The sequence below is a fragment of the Sminthopsis crassicaudata genome, chromosome 1 (genome assembly GCF_048593235.1).
Source record: "Sminthopsis crassicaudata isolate SCR6 chromosome 1, ASM4859323v1, whole genome shotgun sequence".
NCBI classification, from domain to species: Eukaryota; Metazoa; Chordata; class Mammalia; order Dasyuromorphia; family Dasyuridae; genus Sminthopsis; species Sminthopsis crassicaudata.
The window spans coordinates 17,949,686-17,968,019 of record NC_133617.1 but is presented as its reverse complement, the minus strand read 5'-3'; the positions used below and the strand labels follow the sequence as shown (position 1 = coordinate 17,968,019).

The 18,334-nt window shown below is 37.7% G+C and overlaps 1 protein-coding gene across 1 annotated transcript in view; it reads right to left on the bottom strand.

The window, feature by feature from the left end:
* Positions 1 to 11,617, bottom strand: part of LOC141544019 (sodium-dependent serotonin transporter-like) — a 39,338-nt gene extending 27,721 nt beyond the window's left edge. The window contains 4 exon segments of the mRNA XM_074269705.1: positions 90 to 228; positions 1,880 to 2,099; positions 2,971 to 3,105; positions 11,404 to 11,617. Coding sequence (XP_074125806.1) covers positions 90 to 228; positions 1,880 to 2,099; positions 2,971 to 3,105; positions 11,404 to 11,617 — 708 coding nt within the window.
* Between the last annotated feature and the right edge of the window lie 6,717 nt (positions 11,618 to 18,334).

Sequence of the window (18,334 nt, the reverse complement as noted above, 5' to 3'; positions counted from 1 at the left end):
CCTTCCTTTATCCAGGGCTTTTATTTGGAGTGGGAGGATTGACAGGAGCTCTGGGGGAGCTTGATTAGGGTGTGAGCCGGTTCAGCTACCTTCCCAGAAGTCTTCACTCCTTTCCATAGGCTGAAGTAGACAGTTGTGAAGATGAGGAAAAGACACAGTAGAAGCTGCCATCGGATGCCTCCTGGATCTTGTAGGCCACCTGACTTCTGAATCTCCAAGACCCTTCTCCTGTTGGGAAATCACCTGAGATGCTCAATCACTCTTTGAACCCCAGCACTTGGAGTACCACCCCTCTCCAAGACAGTGAAAGAATGTTAAGCAAGGTTAAGGAATGATAGAGATGAACAAGGAAAATGCTTGAGTAAAATCAAATGAAAGGGCCAGTGTCGATATCAGAACCAAGGACAGATCCTAGGTACTATGATCCCTATCTTGGCTGTATGTATTTTGTTGGTGACACCTTGAATCCTCTGCATAAAACAAGATTTCTAGGAGGTTTGACATCATCCTAGGGCACTAGAGCCAGCCCTGACCATGGCATTCACTTACTAATTAGTATTTTGAAGGTTTGGGATTTTTCAAAAAGTGCTTTATACTTCTCATTTAACTCAGTCTTCTCTGATCTTTAATTACAGTCTATTGAGGTAGCCCAAGCAGGAGTTCTTTCTTTTTGTCAGATTGAAAAAAAAAAAACATACATCAAGAGACTACAGGATTCTACTATTATAGAGCTAACTAGATCTGGAAGGGACCTTGGGACTCTTTAGTCCAAACTTTTTATTTTTACAAATGAAGGAACTTAACTCAGGGTGGTGAAATGATTTGTCAGAGCTTCCACAGTAATTTTCAGAGTTCTTCCTGATTCTAAAACTCTTTCCACTATGCTATATTGTCCAATTTCCTCATTTTCAAGATGAGAAAAGAGATCTAGGGAGGCTATCCATGCTCATTGAGCTAGCGAAAGACAGGATGAGAAATCAAATCATAGAGTCACAGAGTGTCAGAGAATCTCAGGACTTAAAAGCTATCTAGTCCAACCTATTCCTGAACACTGGTCCCCCCTATACATTATCGCAACAAATGATTATCCAGCCATTGCTTTAAGAATAAGAGAGGAGCAACCCTTTGATTCCTGAGGCAGCTCTTTCCACTTTTAGAATATAGATTGATGCAAGAATAATTATATTCTTCATTCTCATTATCCCAGAGCTTCCATAATATGGAATAATGTGGTACAATGAAAAGATCACTGGGCTTGGAGTCAAGGGATCTAGATTTGAATCCCAGCTCTTCCACTTTATTCCTTGTGTGACATTGTATGGGTAACTGAATCTCTTTGGGTTTTCATTTCCTCATTTTTTAAAGTAAGAATGATGTAATAGATGAACTCTAAGGTCCTTTCCAGCTTAGAACCTTTGATTTCATATACTTCAAGGTTATCGACAGCACAAAAAGTGCATAGATACAGAAATGCTAATAGACATATTATTTATGATAATAAAAATCTAGGAACAAAACGTGTACCCAACAATTCCTAAATTGGCTGATCAATTTTGGTCTGTGAAGTTAAAAGGATATGAATAATTCAAGGAAACATGGTAAGATTTACCAAATGATGCCAAATAAAGAACATTGAGATGTAATAAACATATGGTTTGTTTTAGGGCTTGGCATTTAGTTCCAGTTGGCCAAAGGATTCTTCCCTCTTTTCTGTTAATAATAAAAAAAACTGCTTTTTTTTGGAGAATGGAGCAGCCAATTTATGGAAAAGCATAATGGAGATCATTTGAGCTAAGCATCTTGGATTCTTCCATTTCAATCTTGTTACCCCAATGCCTGCTCTGGATCCCTACTTGCCTTCTCTCCCAGCCCTACTCACATGTAAAACTCCTCAGCAGGTGAGTGAGAGAAGTTGCTCCAGGTGACATTTCTGTGATCAAAATAGTTGGTACAGTTTGGGGTGTTTCAAGGATTGTGGCAATGGGTCCAGGGCAGCGACATGCCCATGGAGGAGTAGAAGTAGTAGAGGGCCCAAGCAATGATGGTGTTGTAATAAAAGGCGACATAGAGATCAATGATGCAGACAGCATACCCGATCCCTGCACCAGGAAAGAGATACCTCAGAGGGGTTAGTAGAAGGAAGCAAGCACTAATTAAGAGTCTGACTTTTGGGACCAAGGTACTGTGCCAGGGGATGGAGATACAACAACAAAATTAAGGAGGACCTCATATTACAGGTAAGGAAACTGAGCCCAGAGAGGTAAATCCAGGAATAAAATCCAGATTTTTTTACTCCAATAACAATGTCTTATATACACTAGACCAATGGTCCTCAAACTTTTTAAATAGGGGGCCAGTTCACTGTCCCTCAGACTGTGGGAGGGCCGGACTATAGTAAAAACAAAAACTCACAATCTGTCTCCATCCCTCAGCCCATTTGCCACAACCCAGCGGGCACCATAAATGTCCTTAGAGGGCTGCATTTGGCCCATAGGCTGTAGTTTGAGAACCCCTGCACTAGACCATACTAAATCAGCTTCTTAGTAAAATTGGGGATCAGGTAAAGTTTTCTTTGTGTGCCCATCCAGTCTTTAGTTCCTTTTTCTTCCTCTTTCCAACCTCTCTTTTTGCTTCATTCTGAGTCCCTAATAGGGCACTATTATAGTTGTCAACTCATTTTTACTTCCCTCCAAAGTATTATCTGATGAGTTTAATGCATTCTTTCTTTCTTTCTTTCTTTCTTTCTTTCTTTCTTTCTTTCTTTCTTTCTTTCTTTCTTTCTTTCTTTCTTTCTTTCTTTCTTTCTTTCTTTCTTTCTTTCTTTCTTTCTTTCTTTCTTTCTTTCTTTCTTTCTTTCTTTCTTTCTTTTTCTCTCTCTTTCTTTCTTTCCTTCTTCCTTCCTTCCTTCCTTTCTCTTTCTTTCTTTTTCTCTTTCTTTCTGGACCCAAAACTCAGCTTTTATATCCTCACCTTTGAAAATAGGACAGATGTGCTTCCAGATGGGGATGACTCCCATGTGATGGTATTGTCCCAGAGCCAACTCCATGTAGAAGAGGGAAATCCCCCCAAACACAGCCATCAGTGCATAGGGGATGAGGAAGGCACCTGGTTGGGATGGGGTAAGGACAAGAGTTGGGTGTTTGGAATTGTAGCTTTGTAAACTCCCCCCACCCACTCTACTCACCCATTCTCTTTTCTTTTACACTAGTTCCAGCATGGCTTCCTTGACCAAATATTCTTGACATTCATTATTAACCAGATTTTTGATGATAAAGCAGCAGCCCTCTGGTTATTGGTCAAATACTTTCATTATTGTGCATGAATATCTCAGATCTCAAAAGTATTTCAGTAATTGAGTAGGCATTGAGAGAGACAGCCAAAAGTTCCTAGGATCAAAGACTCAAAGAGCTGAAAAGGATCTCGAGTCCCCTTAGAGATAAGAAAGATGGAGATCTTAGAGATAAGAAAGCTGAGGCCCAAGGAAGATAGTAAATGTCAGAGGTCACACAGCCTGGTAATTTCTTACAAATCCAGAGGAAAGTCAACATGGTAGCAGTAATTTCTATCAGCAATGCCTGGAGCATGTTACATCTTTTTAAATAATAATTGGTATCAACTTGTGATTTCATCAGTTTAATGAATTCCCAAAGAAGAAATTCCCTTGACTAATGCCAATTGGCATCTCTTTGGAAACCTACAGAATTGCTTGGGGGAACTGAGAGGTCAAGTTACTTTCCCAGAGTGACACAGCGTTATGGATCTAAGAGAGAACCTGAAACCAGCTTTCCTGACTTTGAAGGCAGCCGTGCAAATAGTTCAAATTTCTCTTTCATTCATTTTATTTTGTTTTTCCCTATCCCTGCTAATTCTGCTTTAATTCTGCTCCTTAAATTGCTTTGCTATTATTTAACTTTCCCCCACTCATGGATCCCTCCCTAGTCTTCTTCCCTCACATTTGCATTCTGCTCTGTCTATCCCTTCCCCTTTCTTTCTTTTTTTCTTTTTCTTCCTTTCTTCCTCCTTTCTTCCCTCCTTCCCTTCTTCCCTCCATTCCTCCTTGCTTCCTTCCTTTCTCTCTCCCTCCCTCCTTTTCTTTCTCAGGCAATTGGAGTTAAGTGACTTACCCAAGGTCACACAGCTAGGAAGTGTTAAGTGTCTAAGGTCAGATTTGAACTCAGGTCCTCCTGACTTCAGGGCTAGTACTCTATCCACTTCACCTAGCTGCTTCCCCTCTTATTTCTTTATAAATTTTTGAAGGGTGCTATACCCTTCATGGTATATATGTATATATGGTATATATACATGTATATATGTAGTGTTGCCTCTTTAACCCATTCTAAGTGAGTAGATTTTCAGAATTATGATCTCCCCTCCCCCCATAATGCCTCTCACATTTCTATTGTACATTAAATTTTTCAAAGCACTTTACATATATGAATGGATATAAACATGGCAGAATCCTAACATGAATGTGTATAGTTTTATATAAAAACTGATGAAATGTGATTTCATCATTTTCCTGACCCTACATCCAACACTCCTCCAGAGCAACATGACACCTCCTTAGCCTTCCTTGGCCAGAACTTTATTATAGAATGAATTTTCTTCAAATTATCTAAACAATTAATCACTTGACCTACATTATGCATAACAATCTAACAATAAAATCATCCATGTTATCTCCTCCGATCCTTTATTCTTCTTATTTTTTCAGTGCCTTTCCTTGTAAAATGAGAGTGTTGGACCAGATGGACTCAGTCTACTTCTCTGCAAAATGGAGAAGATTATACTAGATAACCTCTATAATCCATTCCCACTCTTAAACCTAATTTGATCTTCAAAACAACTCTGTGATGGATGGATGCTATCATTGCCCTAATTTTACAGATGGTGAAACTGAGACTTAGAGACATAAATGGACTTACCAAGGGTCACCTAGAGAGTGTCTGATATGAGATTTGAATCCTAACTCCAAATCCAGTACACTATTCACCCTTAACTGATATTTGTACCTGGGTGTTCACTGCATAATCTGTTGCTTTCCTTGTGATTGTTTTCTCAGCAGTATTGTGGGGATAGATAGTAGTGTCAGGAGGTCTAGGCTTGGAGCAGGTAACTAGTTCTAGGATGTAGTTTAAAGGTTATGAGAATCCATAGATGATAGGAGTGAAAATCTGGAAGGGATGTCAAGATCTAGCTAGGGAGATATACCCTCCATCAATCACCAGAAATTATCATTCAAATTTTTTTTAAAGACATCCTGGGAAGGGAATTACCTCTTAAGGTATTTTATCCTACTTTAGAGTGTGAGTTTTTTGAGGGCAGGGGCTGGGGTTTGCCTCCTTTTGTATTCTCAGCGCTTAGTATGGTACATGGCACTTAGTAGGCACTTCAAAAATGTTTATCAATTGATCGACTCTCCCAGTTACAAAAGTTTTGCCAACATTCAGACTAAATTAACTTTTTTGCAACTTCCTCCCATTGCTTCTCTTGTCCTATGGAGTCAAATGGAGTAAACTGAATCTTTTTTTCCACTAGACAAACTTTCAAATACTTGAAGACTGCACTCATGTCCCTCTTAGCCTTTTCTTCTCCAGGAAAAATACAACCAATCCTTTTAACTTCAGTATTATATGATCTTTAGCCTTCTCATCACTTTGGTCACAAAGTGACTGGATTTCAGGGTTAGGAGGCTCACTGGATGTCAACCACCCATCTGAACTCCTCTGGAGTTCTCTACGATGCCTTTGGAAACTATTCATCTTGTTAGATCACATATGCCCTGGAAGTCACAGCTTCTCGAGACCCTTTGTCCCTGGGTCCCATCTATGCCTTCCTCTTATTTTTGGGTGCCCTTGGAAGCACTTCTCTGTGCTCTTACATCATGTCTTAGCACTGGTTACCTTCTCTCTCTTTTGTATGTTGACTTCCCTCCATTAGACTGTAAGATCCTGAGGGAAGGAATTGTCTTTCCTCCGTTCCTTGGTATCTTAAGCATTTAGTAAATAGGCTGTGTAGAGTAAATCATTAATAGATTATCGACTAAATAACCTAACCAATACAACCCAATCCACACTTATTAAGCTCCTACTGCATGCAAGATATTTGACTAGAATCTGGGGAGACAATACAAAACAAAACAGCTCTTGTCTTCAAAAAGCTTATGATCTACTTGAAAAAATGGGGAATTAAGTCAAATATATACGTAGATAAGTATATAGGTGACAGTTTGAGCAGGGAGGGGAAGTCAGTAAAGGTGTCCTGTAAGAAGTGGTGGGTGAATTAAACTTTGAAGGAAGTTAGGGATTCTAAGAGGCAGAATGTGTATGTTTTAGCCATGAGGAAAGGTCCATGCAAAAAATGTTTTCATGAGAGTTGGAATACCAAGTTTAAGGAACAACAATTAAGCCAGTTTGACAAAAATTATCAGACTTGTGAAAGCAAGTCATGAACAATAAGCTTGAAAAGGTAGACTAGAATTAAGAAGGACTATAAATACCAGTTTCTATTTTCCATTAGAGGCAGTAGTTTTTAGAGGAAGACAATGACATGGTCAGATTTGTATTTGTAGGCCAACCTATACCCAAACCAAAATCCCCTCCACAGTGTTCCTTACAAAGTAAGTTGTATCTTCTTGCTTATCAGAGTTTAGGATTCCTTTAAGGGTTAGGACTTTGCATTCTCTATTGAAGACAAGACTCTAGGTATAATAAAACTACTTGAAGAAGGAACATGGGGATCATAGAGTTTATAGTGGAAGACACATTAGGGGTAATCTACTTCAATGTCCTCATTCCAAATAGAAGGACAATTATGTATTAGAGAGAAGTGATTTGCCCAAGATCTTACCAGGAAAACAATGGGAGAGTTAATAGATTCAAATTCAGATCTTCTGATTCCAAATTCAATGCTCATTCTCTACTCCTTGTTACCTTTTGTGATAATGAATTTAAAACAAGAAGGGACTGTTTTCTGGTGAGAAAAATAAAAAAATTAAGAGGGAGAACTTTATTGCCCAAGGTCACATGGCAAATTAGGCTCCAGTGTTTTGCCACCCTTAAATTCATCACACAAATATAGATAAGTGATTGATAACTTTTTTTAAACCCAAGGTTAGATTCTGATGGATGAAGAAAAGAAAGGAAAATGAAATTGCTAATGATAATGTCTAGCATTCAACAACAGCCCTGGGAGATGAGGATTTATAGGTATTACCACTCCCATTTTACAGATGAGAAAACTGAGGCTTAAAGAGACTTAAAGTGACTATGGTCACTTAGAGAATACATTTTTTAAAGGGTCTTCCTTTCTCTAGGTTGAGCATATTAATCTGTCTAGATCACTGCCCATCTCATATGCTGACCTCATATTTAACAGTCTTTCCATTATATCACACTGAATTATAACCCCCTGATGGGTAGATCAGAAGATTTAGCATCATCAGAGATCAAAGTCAATGTCAATAGAAGGAGATAAAGGAAAGCTTAAAGTTACACTCTTATCCCCATACTGAGTCAGGCATTACTTCTTACAGCCAGACAAGGTTTCTCTTTGTTCTCTTTCCCATAACTCTCCCTCTCCTAATCACAAAAGCTCATTGTCAAAAAAAAGGAACAGTAGACTCTGTGACTATCTCACATGGCAACCAGAAACCAGATTCATTCATCTGCGCTTCTTAGACTCAATTTGCTATTACAAATAAATAGGGAGAAAAAATGGGATATGATATTAACTCAGTTAACTTTGAAGACATGTTCCCTAGGAAAAAAAAAAAAAACAATGTGGTAAGATGATGACCATAATCAGGGATATAGGCGCATTGACTATGCAAAAATAAAGAAAAGAAGGGAGGAAAGGAAGGAGAGAGAAAAAGAAGGGAAAGAAGTGGGGAAAGAAGCAAAAAAGAGGGAGGGAAAAAGAAAGAGATAGAGAAATAAAGAAATATAAGGAGAAATATAGGAAAGAAAGAGTAAGGAGAGAGGAAGGAAGGAAAGAAGGAAGAAGGAAAGAAAGGAAAAAGGGAAGGAAGCAAAAAGAGGGAGTAATAAAGAGAGGAAGAAAGAAAGAAAAAAGAAAGGAAGGAAGAAGAGAGAAGAAAGAAAGAAAGAAAGAAAGAAAGAAAGAAAGAAAGAAAGAAAGAAAGAAAAGAAAGAAAGAAAGAAAGGAAGAAAGAAAGAAAGAAAGAAAGAAAGAAAGAAAGAAAGAAAGAAAGAAAGAAAGAAAGAAAGAAAGAAGGAAACAGAAAAGGAAAGGAGGAAAGAGAGAGAGAAGGATGGGGGGAAGAAGGAAGGAAGTAGGCAAGCAAGCAAGAAAGAAAAAAGAGGGAGGACTAAATATAGAAAATAATGGAGAAAGAAAGGAAAGAAAGGAAGAAAGGCAGGTAATCAGGTGAAAGGAACTAGAACTTCAGAAGGACCTAGAAAAGGAAAAAAACAAAAACATCATTTTTTGCTCTGGACTTCTATACATGCTAAGGCTTATATATAAGGTTTTGCCTCTAATTTTGTACGGATGTCATTATTTGTTTCTGTTGATGATTATTGTCTATAAGATTCTTCAAAAGGAAGATGCTTCCCTTGTTATTGAAGGATGACAAATCTTCCAACTTTGTGGGGTTTAAGGAGAAGGGATGCTGACAATTCCACATTTTCTTAACAAATAAAAATAGTAGCTAAGCTCTCTCTCTCTCTCTCTCTCTCTCTCTCTCTATATATATATATATATATATATATATATATAATATGCAGAACTGGGTTCTCTTTTCATTGAGCAAGGCATTTGATATGTCTACTCAATTTTTAAAATGAAATTTTCCTAAGCCTAACAAAGTAAAGAATATTAGGGAGCATGTGGTTTAGGCTTCTTCATTTATATAAATAAGGAGCCAAGATAAATTATGTGATTCATCCAAAGTCACAGGATGGGGGTGAGGGAGCAGCAATTGATTTGAGCTAGGATTTGAACATGGGATCTCTCTCTTACAAGATAAGTGTCCTTTCTGCTCTGTCACCTTGCTTGAAGAAGCCTTTCATAGAAGTATGGATTGAAACTGCATGGAAGAGAGACTATGACAATAATTCAATATACACAGTGAATTATTTTGTAATGGTTTTGTTATGGCCAGGAGGCAGGGAAAAAAAGAATTCTCAAAAACAGATATGTGACCAGAAAGAGATTTGACTTTCTGGTGCAAATGACTGTTATCTGAGACAAAACAGAGCCCCAGAAATATTGTTCTCTGTTATTTTATGTTAACTTAGAGAAAAAGCTATATATGATTATGATATGTCTATCCTCCTTTCCATTAAGTAATAAATAGCCTGAGGGTTTTAAAATTTGATTTACAAGTCATGACACTCTAGGTAAAGGACAGAACCCCTCGGGGGAAGCAGGCACTGACCCAAATGACACCACCAAAAAGGAAGAAACATGAGAACTGGATGCAGCTCCCTGTAGTTATAGCAAATGGTAAGACAGATTACTGGGTTTTTTTTTTTTGCTAAAAATGGAGCCAAGATATGCAATTCCAACTAGGAGGAGCAATTTTGTTACCTGTAGTTTAGCAAGGAAGAATCAGTAGGAAGTGTGGGACAGTGAAGAAAGTCCTAGAGTGAGAGTTTGAATCCTGGGTATATCTTTGTAACTTTGGGGAAGTCGTCATATCTCTATGAAATGACTGATTTTTCTCTTTAAAATAAGGGAATCAGTCATTCAGTCAATAAACATTTATTGAACAACTATTATGATGACCTTTCAGGATCTTTTCAACTCTAAAATCTATTGATCTTATTTGTGCAACACTTCTCCATCTTCGGACCTGTTTCCTTCTCTTCCAAAAGGAACATTGGGTAAATAATTCCTAATGTTTCTTTCCAGTTTTAAATCTTAGGATCCTCCTTCTGTGTGTCTTTATTTTCTGCTCTCCAGGTTCCTACTTTATCAAAAAAGGAAAAAAAAACAACTCATAAGATCCTAATTCTCAGGTTTTGAATTTTTCATTTGGGGCCAGAGGAACATTAGAGACTTAGTCTCTACATGTGAGAACTTCCTGGGTTCCAGAATCCTTTCTATTTTTAACTTCTTATCCAAATATCTTATGAGATACTGAAGTATCATACAGTTCTGCTTTGAAGCTATGATTCTACTAGATTGTGATTAAAAGGAAAACAAACTCCACATTTCTCAATTATCAATATTCAGTTGATAGATTGTTCTCTTTCATTCTCTCTTCCTCTTTCCTCTTTCCTCCTCTGAACTATTCTATTACTATCTAACTTCTTTCTAAGCTTGTTTGTAGCGTTCTATCAGAGGCATGGGGAATTTTGGTACCATGGACAGCTCTCAAAGAAGAGGCTCTATTCTTTCTTACGTTTGGAAGGCTAAAAAGGACGTTTCTCCAGTGAAAACTCATACTTTACTAAAATCACTCTCTGACAAGGATTCAGCAAATATTTAATTTAGGAAAGAAGTTGACAATCATGAGGGGATTAATTTGTAGCTTGACTTTCACAATTTTATGAAGAACAAAAAATACCTTTAACTTGTTTTGAAAACAGATCAAATGAGATGATATCTTTTTTTTTTTTCCTGAGGCAATTTGGGTTAAGTGAATTGCCCAAGGTCACACAGCTAGAAAGTAGCAAATGTATGAGGTTGGATTTGAACTCCATCCTCCTGATTTCAGGGCTGGTGCCCTATCCACTCCACCATCTAGCTACCCCAAGATGATATAAAAATGATGATAAAAAGCTTTACAAATATTCTTTCACATTGTGATATTGTTGATAATATCACAATGTGAAAGAATATTTGTAAAGCTTTTAGCATAGTGCCTGGCTTACATAGTAAGCTCCTGATAAATGTCTGTTCTCTTCATCCTTATTTTGGTTTTTACTCTTTTGTGCCTTGAAAAATTCACTGATAATTTTGTAGTGTTTAGAACTGGGAAGGAATTTAGAAATCTTCTAATCCAATCTACTCATTTCACAGAAGAGGAAATAATAGTGCAAAGGGATTAAGTGACTAATCCAAAGTCACACAGCTACCCCAAAGGGATTTTCCCAAGGTCACATTGCTAATAAGTAGAAGAGCCAAGATCTGAATTCAGATTCTCAACTCCCATTTCAGCCTACTATATTTGCCACAACACCATCTGTCATTTTTTGTCTGTATAAAGTGAAGAGAGATTGGTGAGTTTTTAAACCAGAAGCCAAAGAAAACCCCAGGAGGTATTAAATGATCCCCTCTGCCTATCTTAGGATAAAAAATATAGTTTCTAAACTGTAAAAAGGCAAAAGTAGAGGTGGTGATGGGAAAAACAGCTTTAACATTTACAAAGTTAATACAAGCACTCAATTTCCTTTAGAATAAATAAAGAAGACAAAAGAAAGCCTTTCTCCTTACCGCCCCCATTCTGGTAACAGATATAAGGAAATCTCCAGACATTGCCCAAGTCAACAGCAAATCCAATGACTGACAGGAGAAAATCCATTTTCTTGTTCCATTTGTCTCTAGAGTCTGTGGGGGATTCCAGTCTGGGACAAAAGCTGCTGCTGTCCATCAGGACACCTCTCTGGGGAAGCCTGTCCACACCAGGTGGGCAGTCTGCCTCTGCCATGCTGGCTTGAATTTAAAGCTATCCAAGAGACTCACAAGAACTCCAGTACTGCAGGAGCCAGTCCAAAGAAGTTAAAGATTGGGTAAAGGGTTTTTTTTCTTGGTTTCTGCAGACTCTAAGAGGGAGAGGGATTCATAGAGTGGACTCTTCTCCACCTCTTCATTTGAGTAATAAGAGATGAGTCCCTGGGAGAGGGGAGGCAGTGCTTGTTGGAAGGCAGGGGGAAGTGGGGGAGGGAGAAGAGGAGGGGAGGAGAGGGAAGAGATTGAAGTACATTAATGGAGACATTATCTTAATGCTTTCTTTTCTGTTCTTGCTGAGCAATAAAGGCAGAATGGTAGGATCCCATCACCATGGAACTTATTTATTTTTGCTAACTGAGGATTGAAGACGCTCCTTTGGGCCTCAGTTCCATCCTCTGTAAAATGATAATGTTTGGATGCATGGCCTCTGACTAACCGTGGATGCATGAATCTTAGAGGCATGCAGTCCTGAGAAGTTTTAGGATCTTCAAATGGTTCTTATGTTGGAGGGGAAGGCTGAAACAGCAGGAGCTTTCAGTTCAATTCCCTGAATTTCAGTGTCCTTTCTTGCAATAGGATGGCACCCAAAGACAACAATCTTGAAAGGCAGCAGGATATTAACAACATCAACAATAATAATTATTAATACTTTTGAATTTTTTCTTTTGTCAGGCAATTGGGGTTAAGTGACTTGCCCAGGGGTCACATAACTAGTAAATGTTGTGTCTGAGGTCAGATTTAAACTCAGGTCCTCCTGACTCCAGGGTGCTCTATCCACTGTGCCATTTAGCCACTACTATTACTTTTGTTTAGTTGTTGTTCAATTGTGTCCAACTCTTTTGGACCCCATTAGGTGTTTTCTTGGCAAAATACCTAATTTGTCACTTCCTCCTCCAGTTAATTTTATAGGTAAGGAAACTGAGGCAAACAGGGTTAAATGACTTATCCAAGGTCACACAGCTAGTAAGTGTCTGAAGCCAGATTTGAATTAATGAAGATGTGCCTTCCTGGTTCTGTCCAATATTCTATCCACTGACACCTAGTTGTTCTGTAGTATTTTTCTAATATTTTATGGTTTGTAAAATGTTGGGGATGTGTTTGTGTGTGTGTATGTATATATATATATATATATATATATATGTTATATGGAGAGAGAGACAGAGAGAGAGAGAGAGAGAGAGAGAGAGAGAGAGAGAGAGAGAGAGAGAGAGAGAGAGAGAGAGAATGTGTCTCATTTGATCCCCACAACAACCCTGGGAGATAGTTACTATTATTATTAGGATATAAAATTGATTTTGAGTCAGTTGAACCTGGGTTCAAATGCAGCCTCAAATACTTAGCAGTTGTGTTTCTTCAGACAAGTCACTTTTCTTTGTATCATAGTTTTCTCATCTACAAAAAAGAGGAATCTATGAAATTCCTGGCTCTAGATTGATAATTCTTTCCTCTTTTAAAATAGGAAGGCTATTCCTAGGATCTTAGGATTTAGAATTAGAAAGAACTTTAGAGGTCAACTAATATAAATCTTTATTTTTAGAGATAAGGAACTGAAACACAGTTACTTGTTGAGAGATATCAAGTAGAGCCACTAGGTGGCATCCAGATTGAGCATCAATCCTGGTTGTCAGGAGGACCCAAGTTCAAATTCTACCTCAGATATTTACTAACTGTGTGACCCTAAGCAAGTCACTTAACCATGATTGCCAGGAAAAAAGGAAGGAAAGAAAGAAAGAAGGAAAAGGGAGGGAAAAGGGACAAAAAGCAAGAAAGAATAAATTGCCAAGTTAGGATTTGAATCTGAGTGTCTTCAAATTTGGGGCTGTTTTTCAGTAAACCAATGTCTACCTTGAGCTTCAGCTCAGGCTTTATGTCCAAAGCAACATGCATTCTGGGAGCATTTGAGCTCCAGAATTCCAGTGGAGAACTTTTAACCTGTGACCTCCAACCACCTCACAGAAAGTAGTACTTTTTTTGAGGAAGGACTGTCTCTGAATGCCAGACCCTTTGATGGTCCCAGAGGACAGAACTTGGAGTAGTGGATAAAAATTATAAAGTTAGATTTTAGCTCTAGTAAGAAAACAGATATTGGAAAAATGAAACAGGCAGCTTTGAAAGTTGCTGGGTTCCTCCTCAGTGAAAGTCTTCAGGCAAAAATGGAATAAGCCTTTGTCTGGGATGTTGTAGAAAGCTTTCTTGTAGAGGCACACATTATACCAGATTGTTTGTGAAATTCCCTGCACCTATGAGATCCTTTTAATCTGTAAGCTCGTAGACTGATGATGAAGGATGCTCCATTCCCTTGACAGAGAAGTGGTGAAGTGAAGAATGGGGTGCACATTTGCAGACATGGACAATATGTTGATTTATTTGGATTAAATGTTCTGGTTTGTTATATAGGAGAATTCTACTGGAGGAAGAATTATTAGAAATGTGATAATTCTTTATAAGAAAGAATATCAAGAATGTCTCCTTACCCCCACTTTTTTTTTTTAAAGAAGGAAGAATGGGTATGGATTTCATTAGGTGCATGTCATTCTCCTGTGTCATGAATGCACTTCTTCCTCATTTCCATCTTTTAAAATCTTTATTTTTGGGGGGGCAGCTAAGTGGTGCAGTGGATAGAGCACCAGCCTTGAATTCAGGAGGACCCGAATTCAAATCTGATCTCAGACACTTAACACTTCCTAGCTGTGTGACCCTGGGCAAGTCAATTAATGTGAGCCTCAAGAAAAAAAAAAAATAGAAAGAAAAAAAAATCTTTATTTTTTCTTCAAAACTCAACTCAGGAGCCACCTTTTATATAAAGTCCTTCCTCATCTCCATTGTTGTTAGTTCCTCCCTTCTGATGGTTTAATTTTGATTTGATATACTTTTCAAATCTGCTTCATTCATTCATGTGTACATGTCTCCTCCCATCTAATGCTTTTGTTTATTATTCGAGCAGGGACAATCTGCTTGTTTTTTGTTTGCTTTATTTTTTAATTTGTCTTTGCATTCCAAGTGCCTAATAGTACCTGGTATTCAGTAAACATTTAATAAATGCTTTTTAAATGATCTCTTAATTGGATGAATGGCGACAGAAGCACAGATGACTAATGTCAGTGTTTTACTGGGACTGGAGCAACTATGTCTTTATAATCTTTGCGTTACTTCCTTCAGAGAAGCTGTGGGGGCCACAGGTCTATGTTCAGCTTCTGAGCCAGGTTTGCCATTTTCCTTTCTCATCTGTAAGTAAGAGGAGCTATTGCAAAGGTCAGACTAGGAAAACTTAGCTAGTGAAGGATCTGATGAGGGTTTCCATGGTGACACAGCGTTAGCCATTTTGAGCTGTTTCTGTCTCCATGCTGTGAACACCTGTGCAATGCTATCATTTATTGTAAGGCAAAGACTTCCAACTGTAGATTGATGAGTTTGCTAAGCTTACCCAAGGAAAGCTTTCTGCCAATAGATAAATGGAGACTGTTAAATTCAATGTATTTGTTTCCCATTACTTTCTTAGCCAATTAAAAATCATTTATCAAGTCCCTACTATGTGCCAGGCACTATGCCAAATATTAAGTAAATAAGACATAAATGAAACGGTCTCTATCTTTAAAGAGCTTTAATTCTGTCTGGGAGAGGTCTGTGTATATATGCATGTCTGTCTATCTGTCTATCTACATATACACAAATATATATGTCTATCTGTGTATAGTATATATGTATTTTTCATTTATTGGTATATCTATAGGTTAACTAGGCAGTATAGTGATAGAGTGCCAGGCCTGGAGTCAGAAAGACCTGAATTCAAGACCAACCTCCAAAATTCATTAGCTTTATGATCCTGAGTAAGTACCAACCCTGCCTCAGTTTCCTCTTCTATAAAATGAGCTCGAGAAGGAAATGACAAACCCACTCCAGTAACTTTGTCAAGAAAACCTCAAAAGGTCATGAATAATTGGGCATGACTGAAACAATTGAACAAAAATATACAAAATATGTACCTAGGCAGTTAAGTGGACAGGATACTAAGTCTGCAGTCAGGAAGACCTGAGTTCAAATCCAAATCTCAGGTATTTTGCAGCCTTGTGCCTCTGAGCAAATCACTTAATTTCTGGCTTCCTTAGTTTTTTAAATTGTAAAATGGAGATAATAACACCTTCCTCACAGGATTGTGGGATTTTGATAAAGGCTTTAATTTTTTTAAAAAAACAACTAGTATCTCATTTGATCTCCCACAATCCTTATAAATCTGAGTCAATTCTCCATATATTTTAGAAATGAGACCTTTATCAGAACCCTTGAATGTAAAAAGATTTCCCAGTTTATTGCTTCCTTTCTAATCTTGTCTGCCTTGGTTTTGTTTGTACAAAAACTTTTTAACTTAATATAGTCCAAATTATCCTAAAATTTTACATTCAGCAGTGCATTCCAGTTCTTCTTTGGCCACAAATTCCTTCTTTCTCCACAGATCTGAGAGGTAAGCTATCCTTCATTCTTCTAATTTGCTTATAATATCACAAACGAGATACTATTTGTAAAATGCTTTACACGTAATGGGCACTTAATAAATGTTTCCTTTCTTCCTATATTTAGGAAGGCAAAATAAATAGATTATTAGAAGGAGTCTTAATAGCTGGAGAAATCTTGAAATGCCTTTGTTGAGAGAGAGTTTAAACTGAGTACTAAAGGAAAAAAGAAAGTCTATTCTAGCAAAATAAGAATTCTAGATTTTCTAAATTCTAGGATTCTAGAGCTAGAGGTAAGGAGGGAGTGCATCCCAGGAACAGAATACAGCCTGTGCAAAGTCAGGGAGATGGGAGATGAAGTCTTATGTCATCTTCCCATTAGATTATAAACTCTTTGAGGATCTCTTTTTATATTCCCATTGCTTAAGACACTGCCTGGCACACAGTAGGCACTCAACAAATATTTACTTCTTGATTGATACTGTCTCCCCTCTGTTAAAAATTTCCTTTCTGTCCTACATAGGACTTGCTTTGCATATATTCATTTTCATGTTGTCTTCCCCATTAGACTATAAGTTCCTTGAGGGAAGATACTATCTTTTATATCTTTTTGTATTCCTAGTGCTTAGAACACTACCTAACACAAAGCAAGTGCTTAATAAATTCATTGAATTGAAAAATTAAAGGGCAGTCTGATTGGACTGAAGGTTGAGTAATGGGAAGAAGGTAAATAATGTTGAAGAGGGAGATTTGAGGAAGGTCTTTAAATATGAAACAGAAATTTTGGTTGCTCCCAAAGGCAATAGGGAGCTATTGAAGCTTTATGAGTAGGGGTGATGTGATCAAATCTGTACTTAAGTGATATCCCATTGGCAGCAGTCAGAGCTTGGCTGCTAATGCCTAGAGAATTTTCACCTATAACCTGACAAAAGACTCAAATCCTTTTACTTCAAGTAGACCAGTTAGCAAAATGACTTAAAGTGATCTGGGTAGTTTGAGCCCATTCTCAATAATGTCCTAAAATCATGTCAGAAGAGTGGCCTCCTGGAGAGACTTATATGAATTAATGCTGAGTGAAGTGAGTAGAACCAGGAGAACATTGTACACAGCAACGGCAAGATTATATGATGATTACTTGTTATGGACATTGATTCTTTTCCACAAGATTCAGGCCAGTTCCAATGGCCTTATGACAAAGATAGCCATCTGCACCCAGAGAGGACTATGGGAACTGAGTGTGGACCACAACATAGGATTTTTACTTTTTTGCTGTTGTTTGCTTGATTTTTATTTCCTCATTTTTTCCCTTTTTGATCTGATTTTTCTTGTGTAGCATGGTAAATGTGGAATTATATAAAGAAGAATTGCACATGTTTAATATATTTTAGATTACTTGCCATCTAAGGGAGGGGAAGGGGAAAGGGAGGGAGAAAACATTTTGGAACCCAAGATTTTGCATGGATGATTGTTGAAAAGTATTTATGCATATATTTTGAAAATTAAAAAAAAATGCTTAACACCCTCCCCCTCCCTGCCAACAAACCAGAAGGGTGGCTTTCCACTGTGCCTGTCTGGAGCTAGCCATGGTCCTGCATTCTCTATCCATACTGTGGAACAAGAGATCAAAAACACTAAAAGATGGGAAAATGCATTTTTAGAAGGGAAAAGACAAGCATTCTAATTCACTGTTGGTAAAGTTATGATTGGAGCTACCTGTTCTGGAATACAGTGTAAAAATAAGCAAGAAAGGTAAATAAAATTGTTCATGCTCACTTGTTGAAGTAATTGTCATCAAGAAAAGACTCAGAGATATAATAACATCTGTTGGATTATAGATTTAGATACAGAAGGAGCAAGAGTCTAACCTCCTGATTTTACAATCAATTAACAAGCATTTATTAAACACTTACTATATACTTTTTTAAGAGAGGGGAACTGAGAGGAAGTATAAGGCAAAAGGGAAGGGAATGGTTTGAGTGAAGAACAGCGTGAGAATAAGGGTCATCCAAGGGTTATTGCTACTCATAGAGTGATGGAGAGAATAAATATCCATAGGGAATAATTTCGTGGGCTACATCGCCTACAGTTTCCATAGGCAGCACTTGAGTGATGGCAGGGACATACAGTGAGATGCACATTCTGGCTCAGTCCTACTCAGTGTGTATTTTTTATCCTTTGTAGAGTTTACTTTTTTATGTATTTGTTTGCATGTTTGTTTCCACCATTAGACTATAAACTCATTGAGA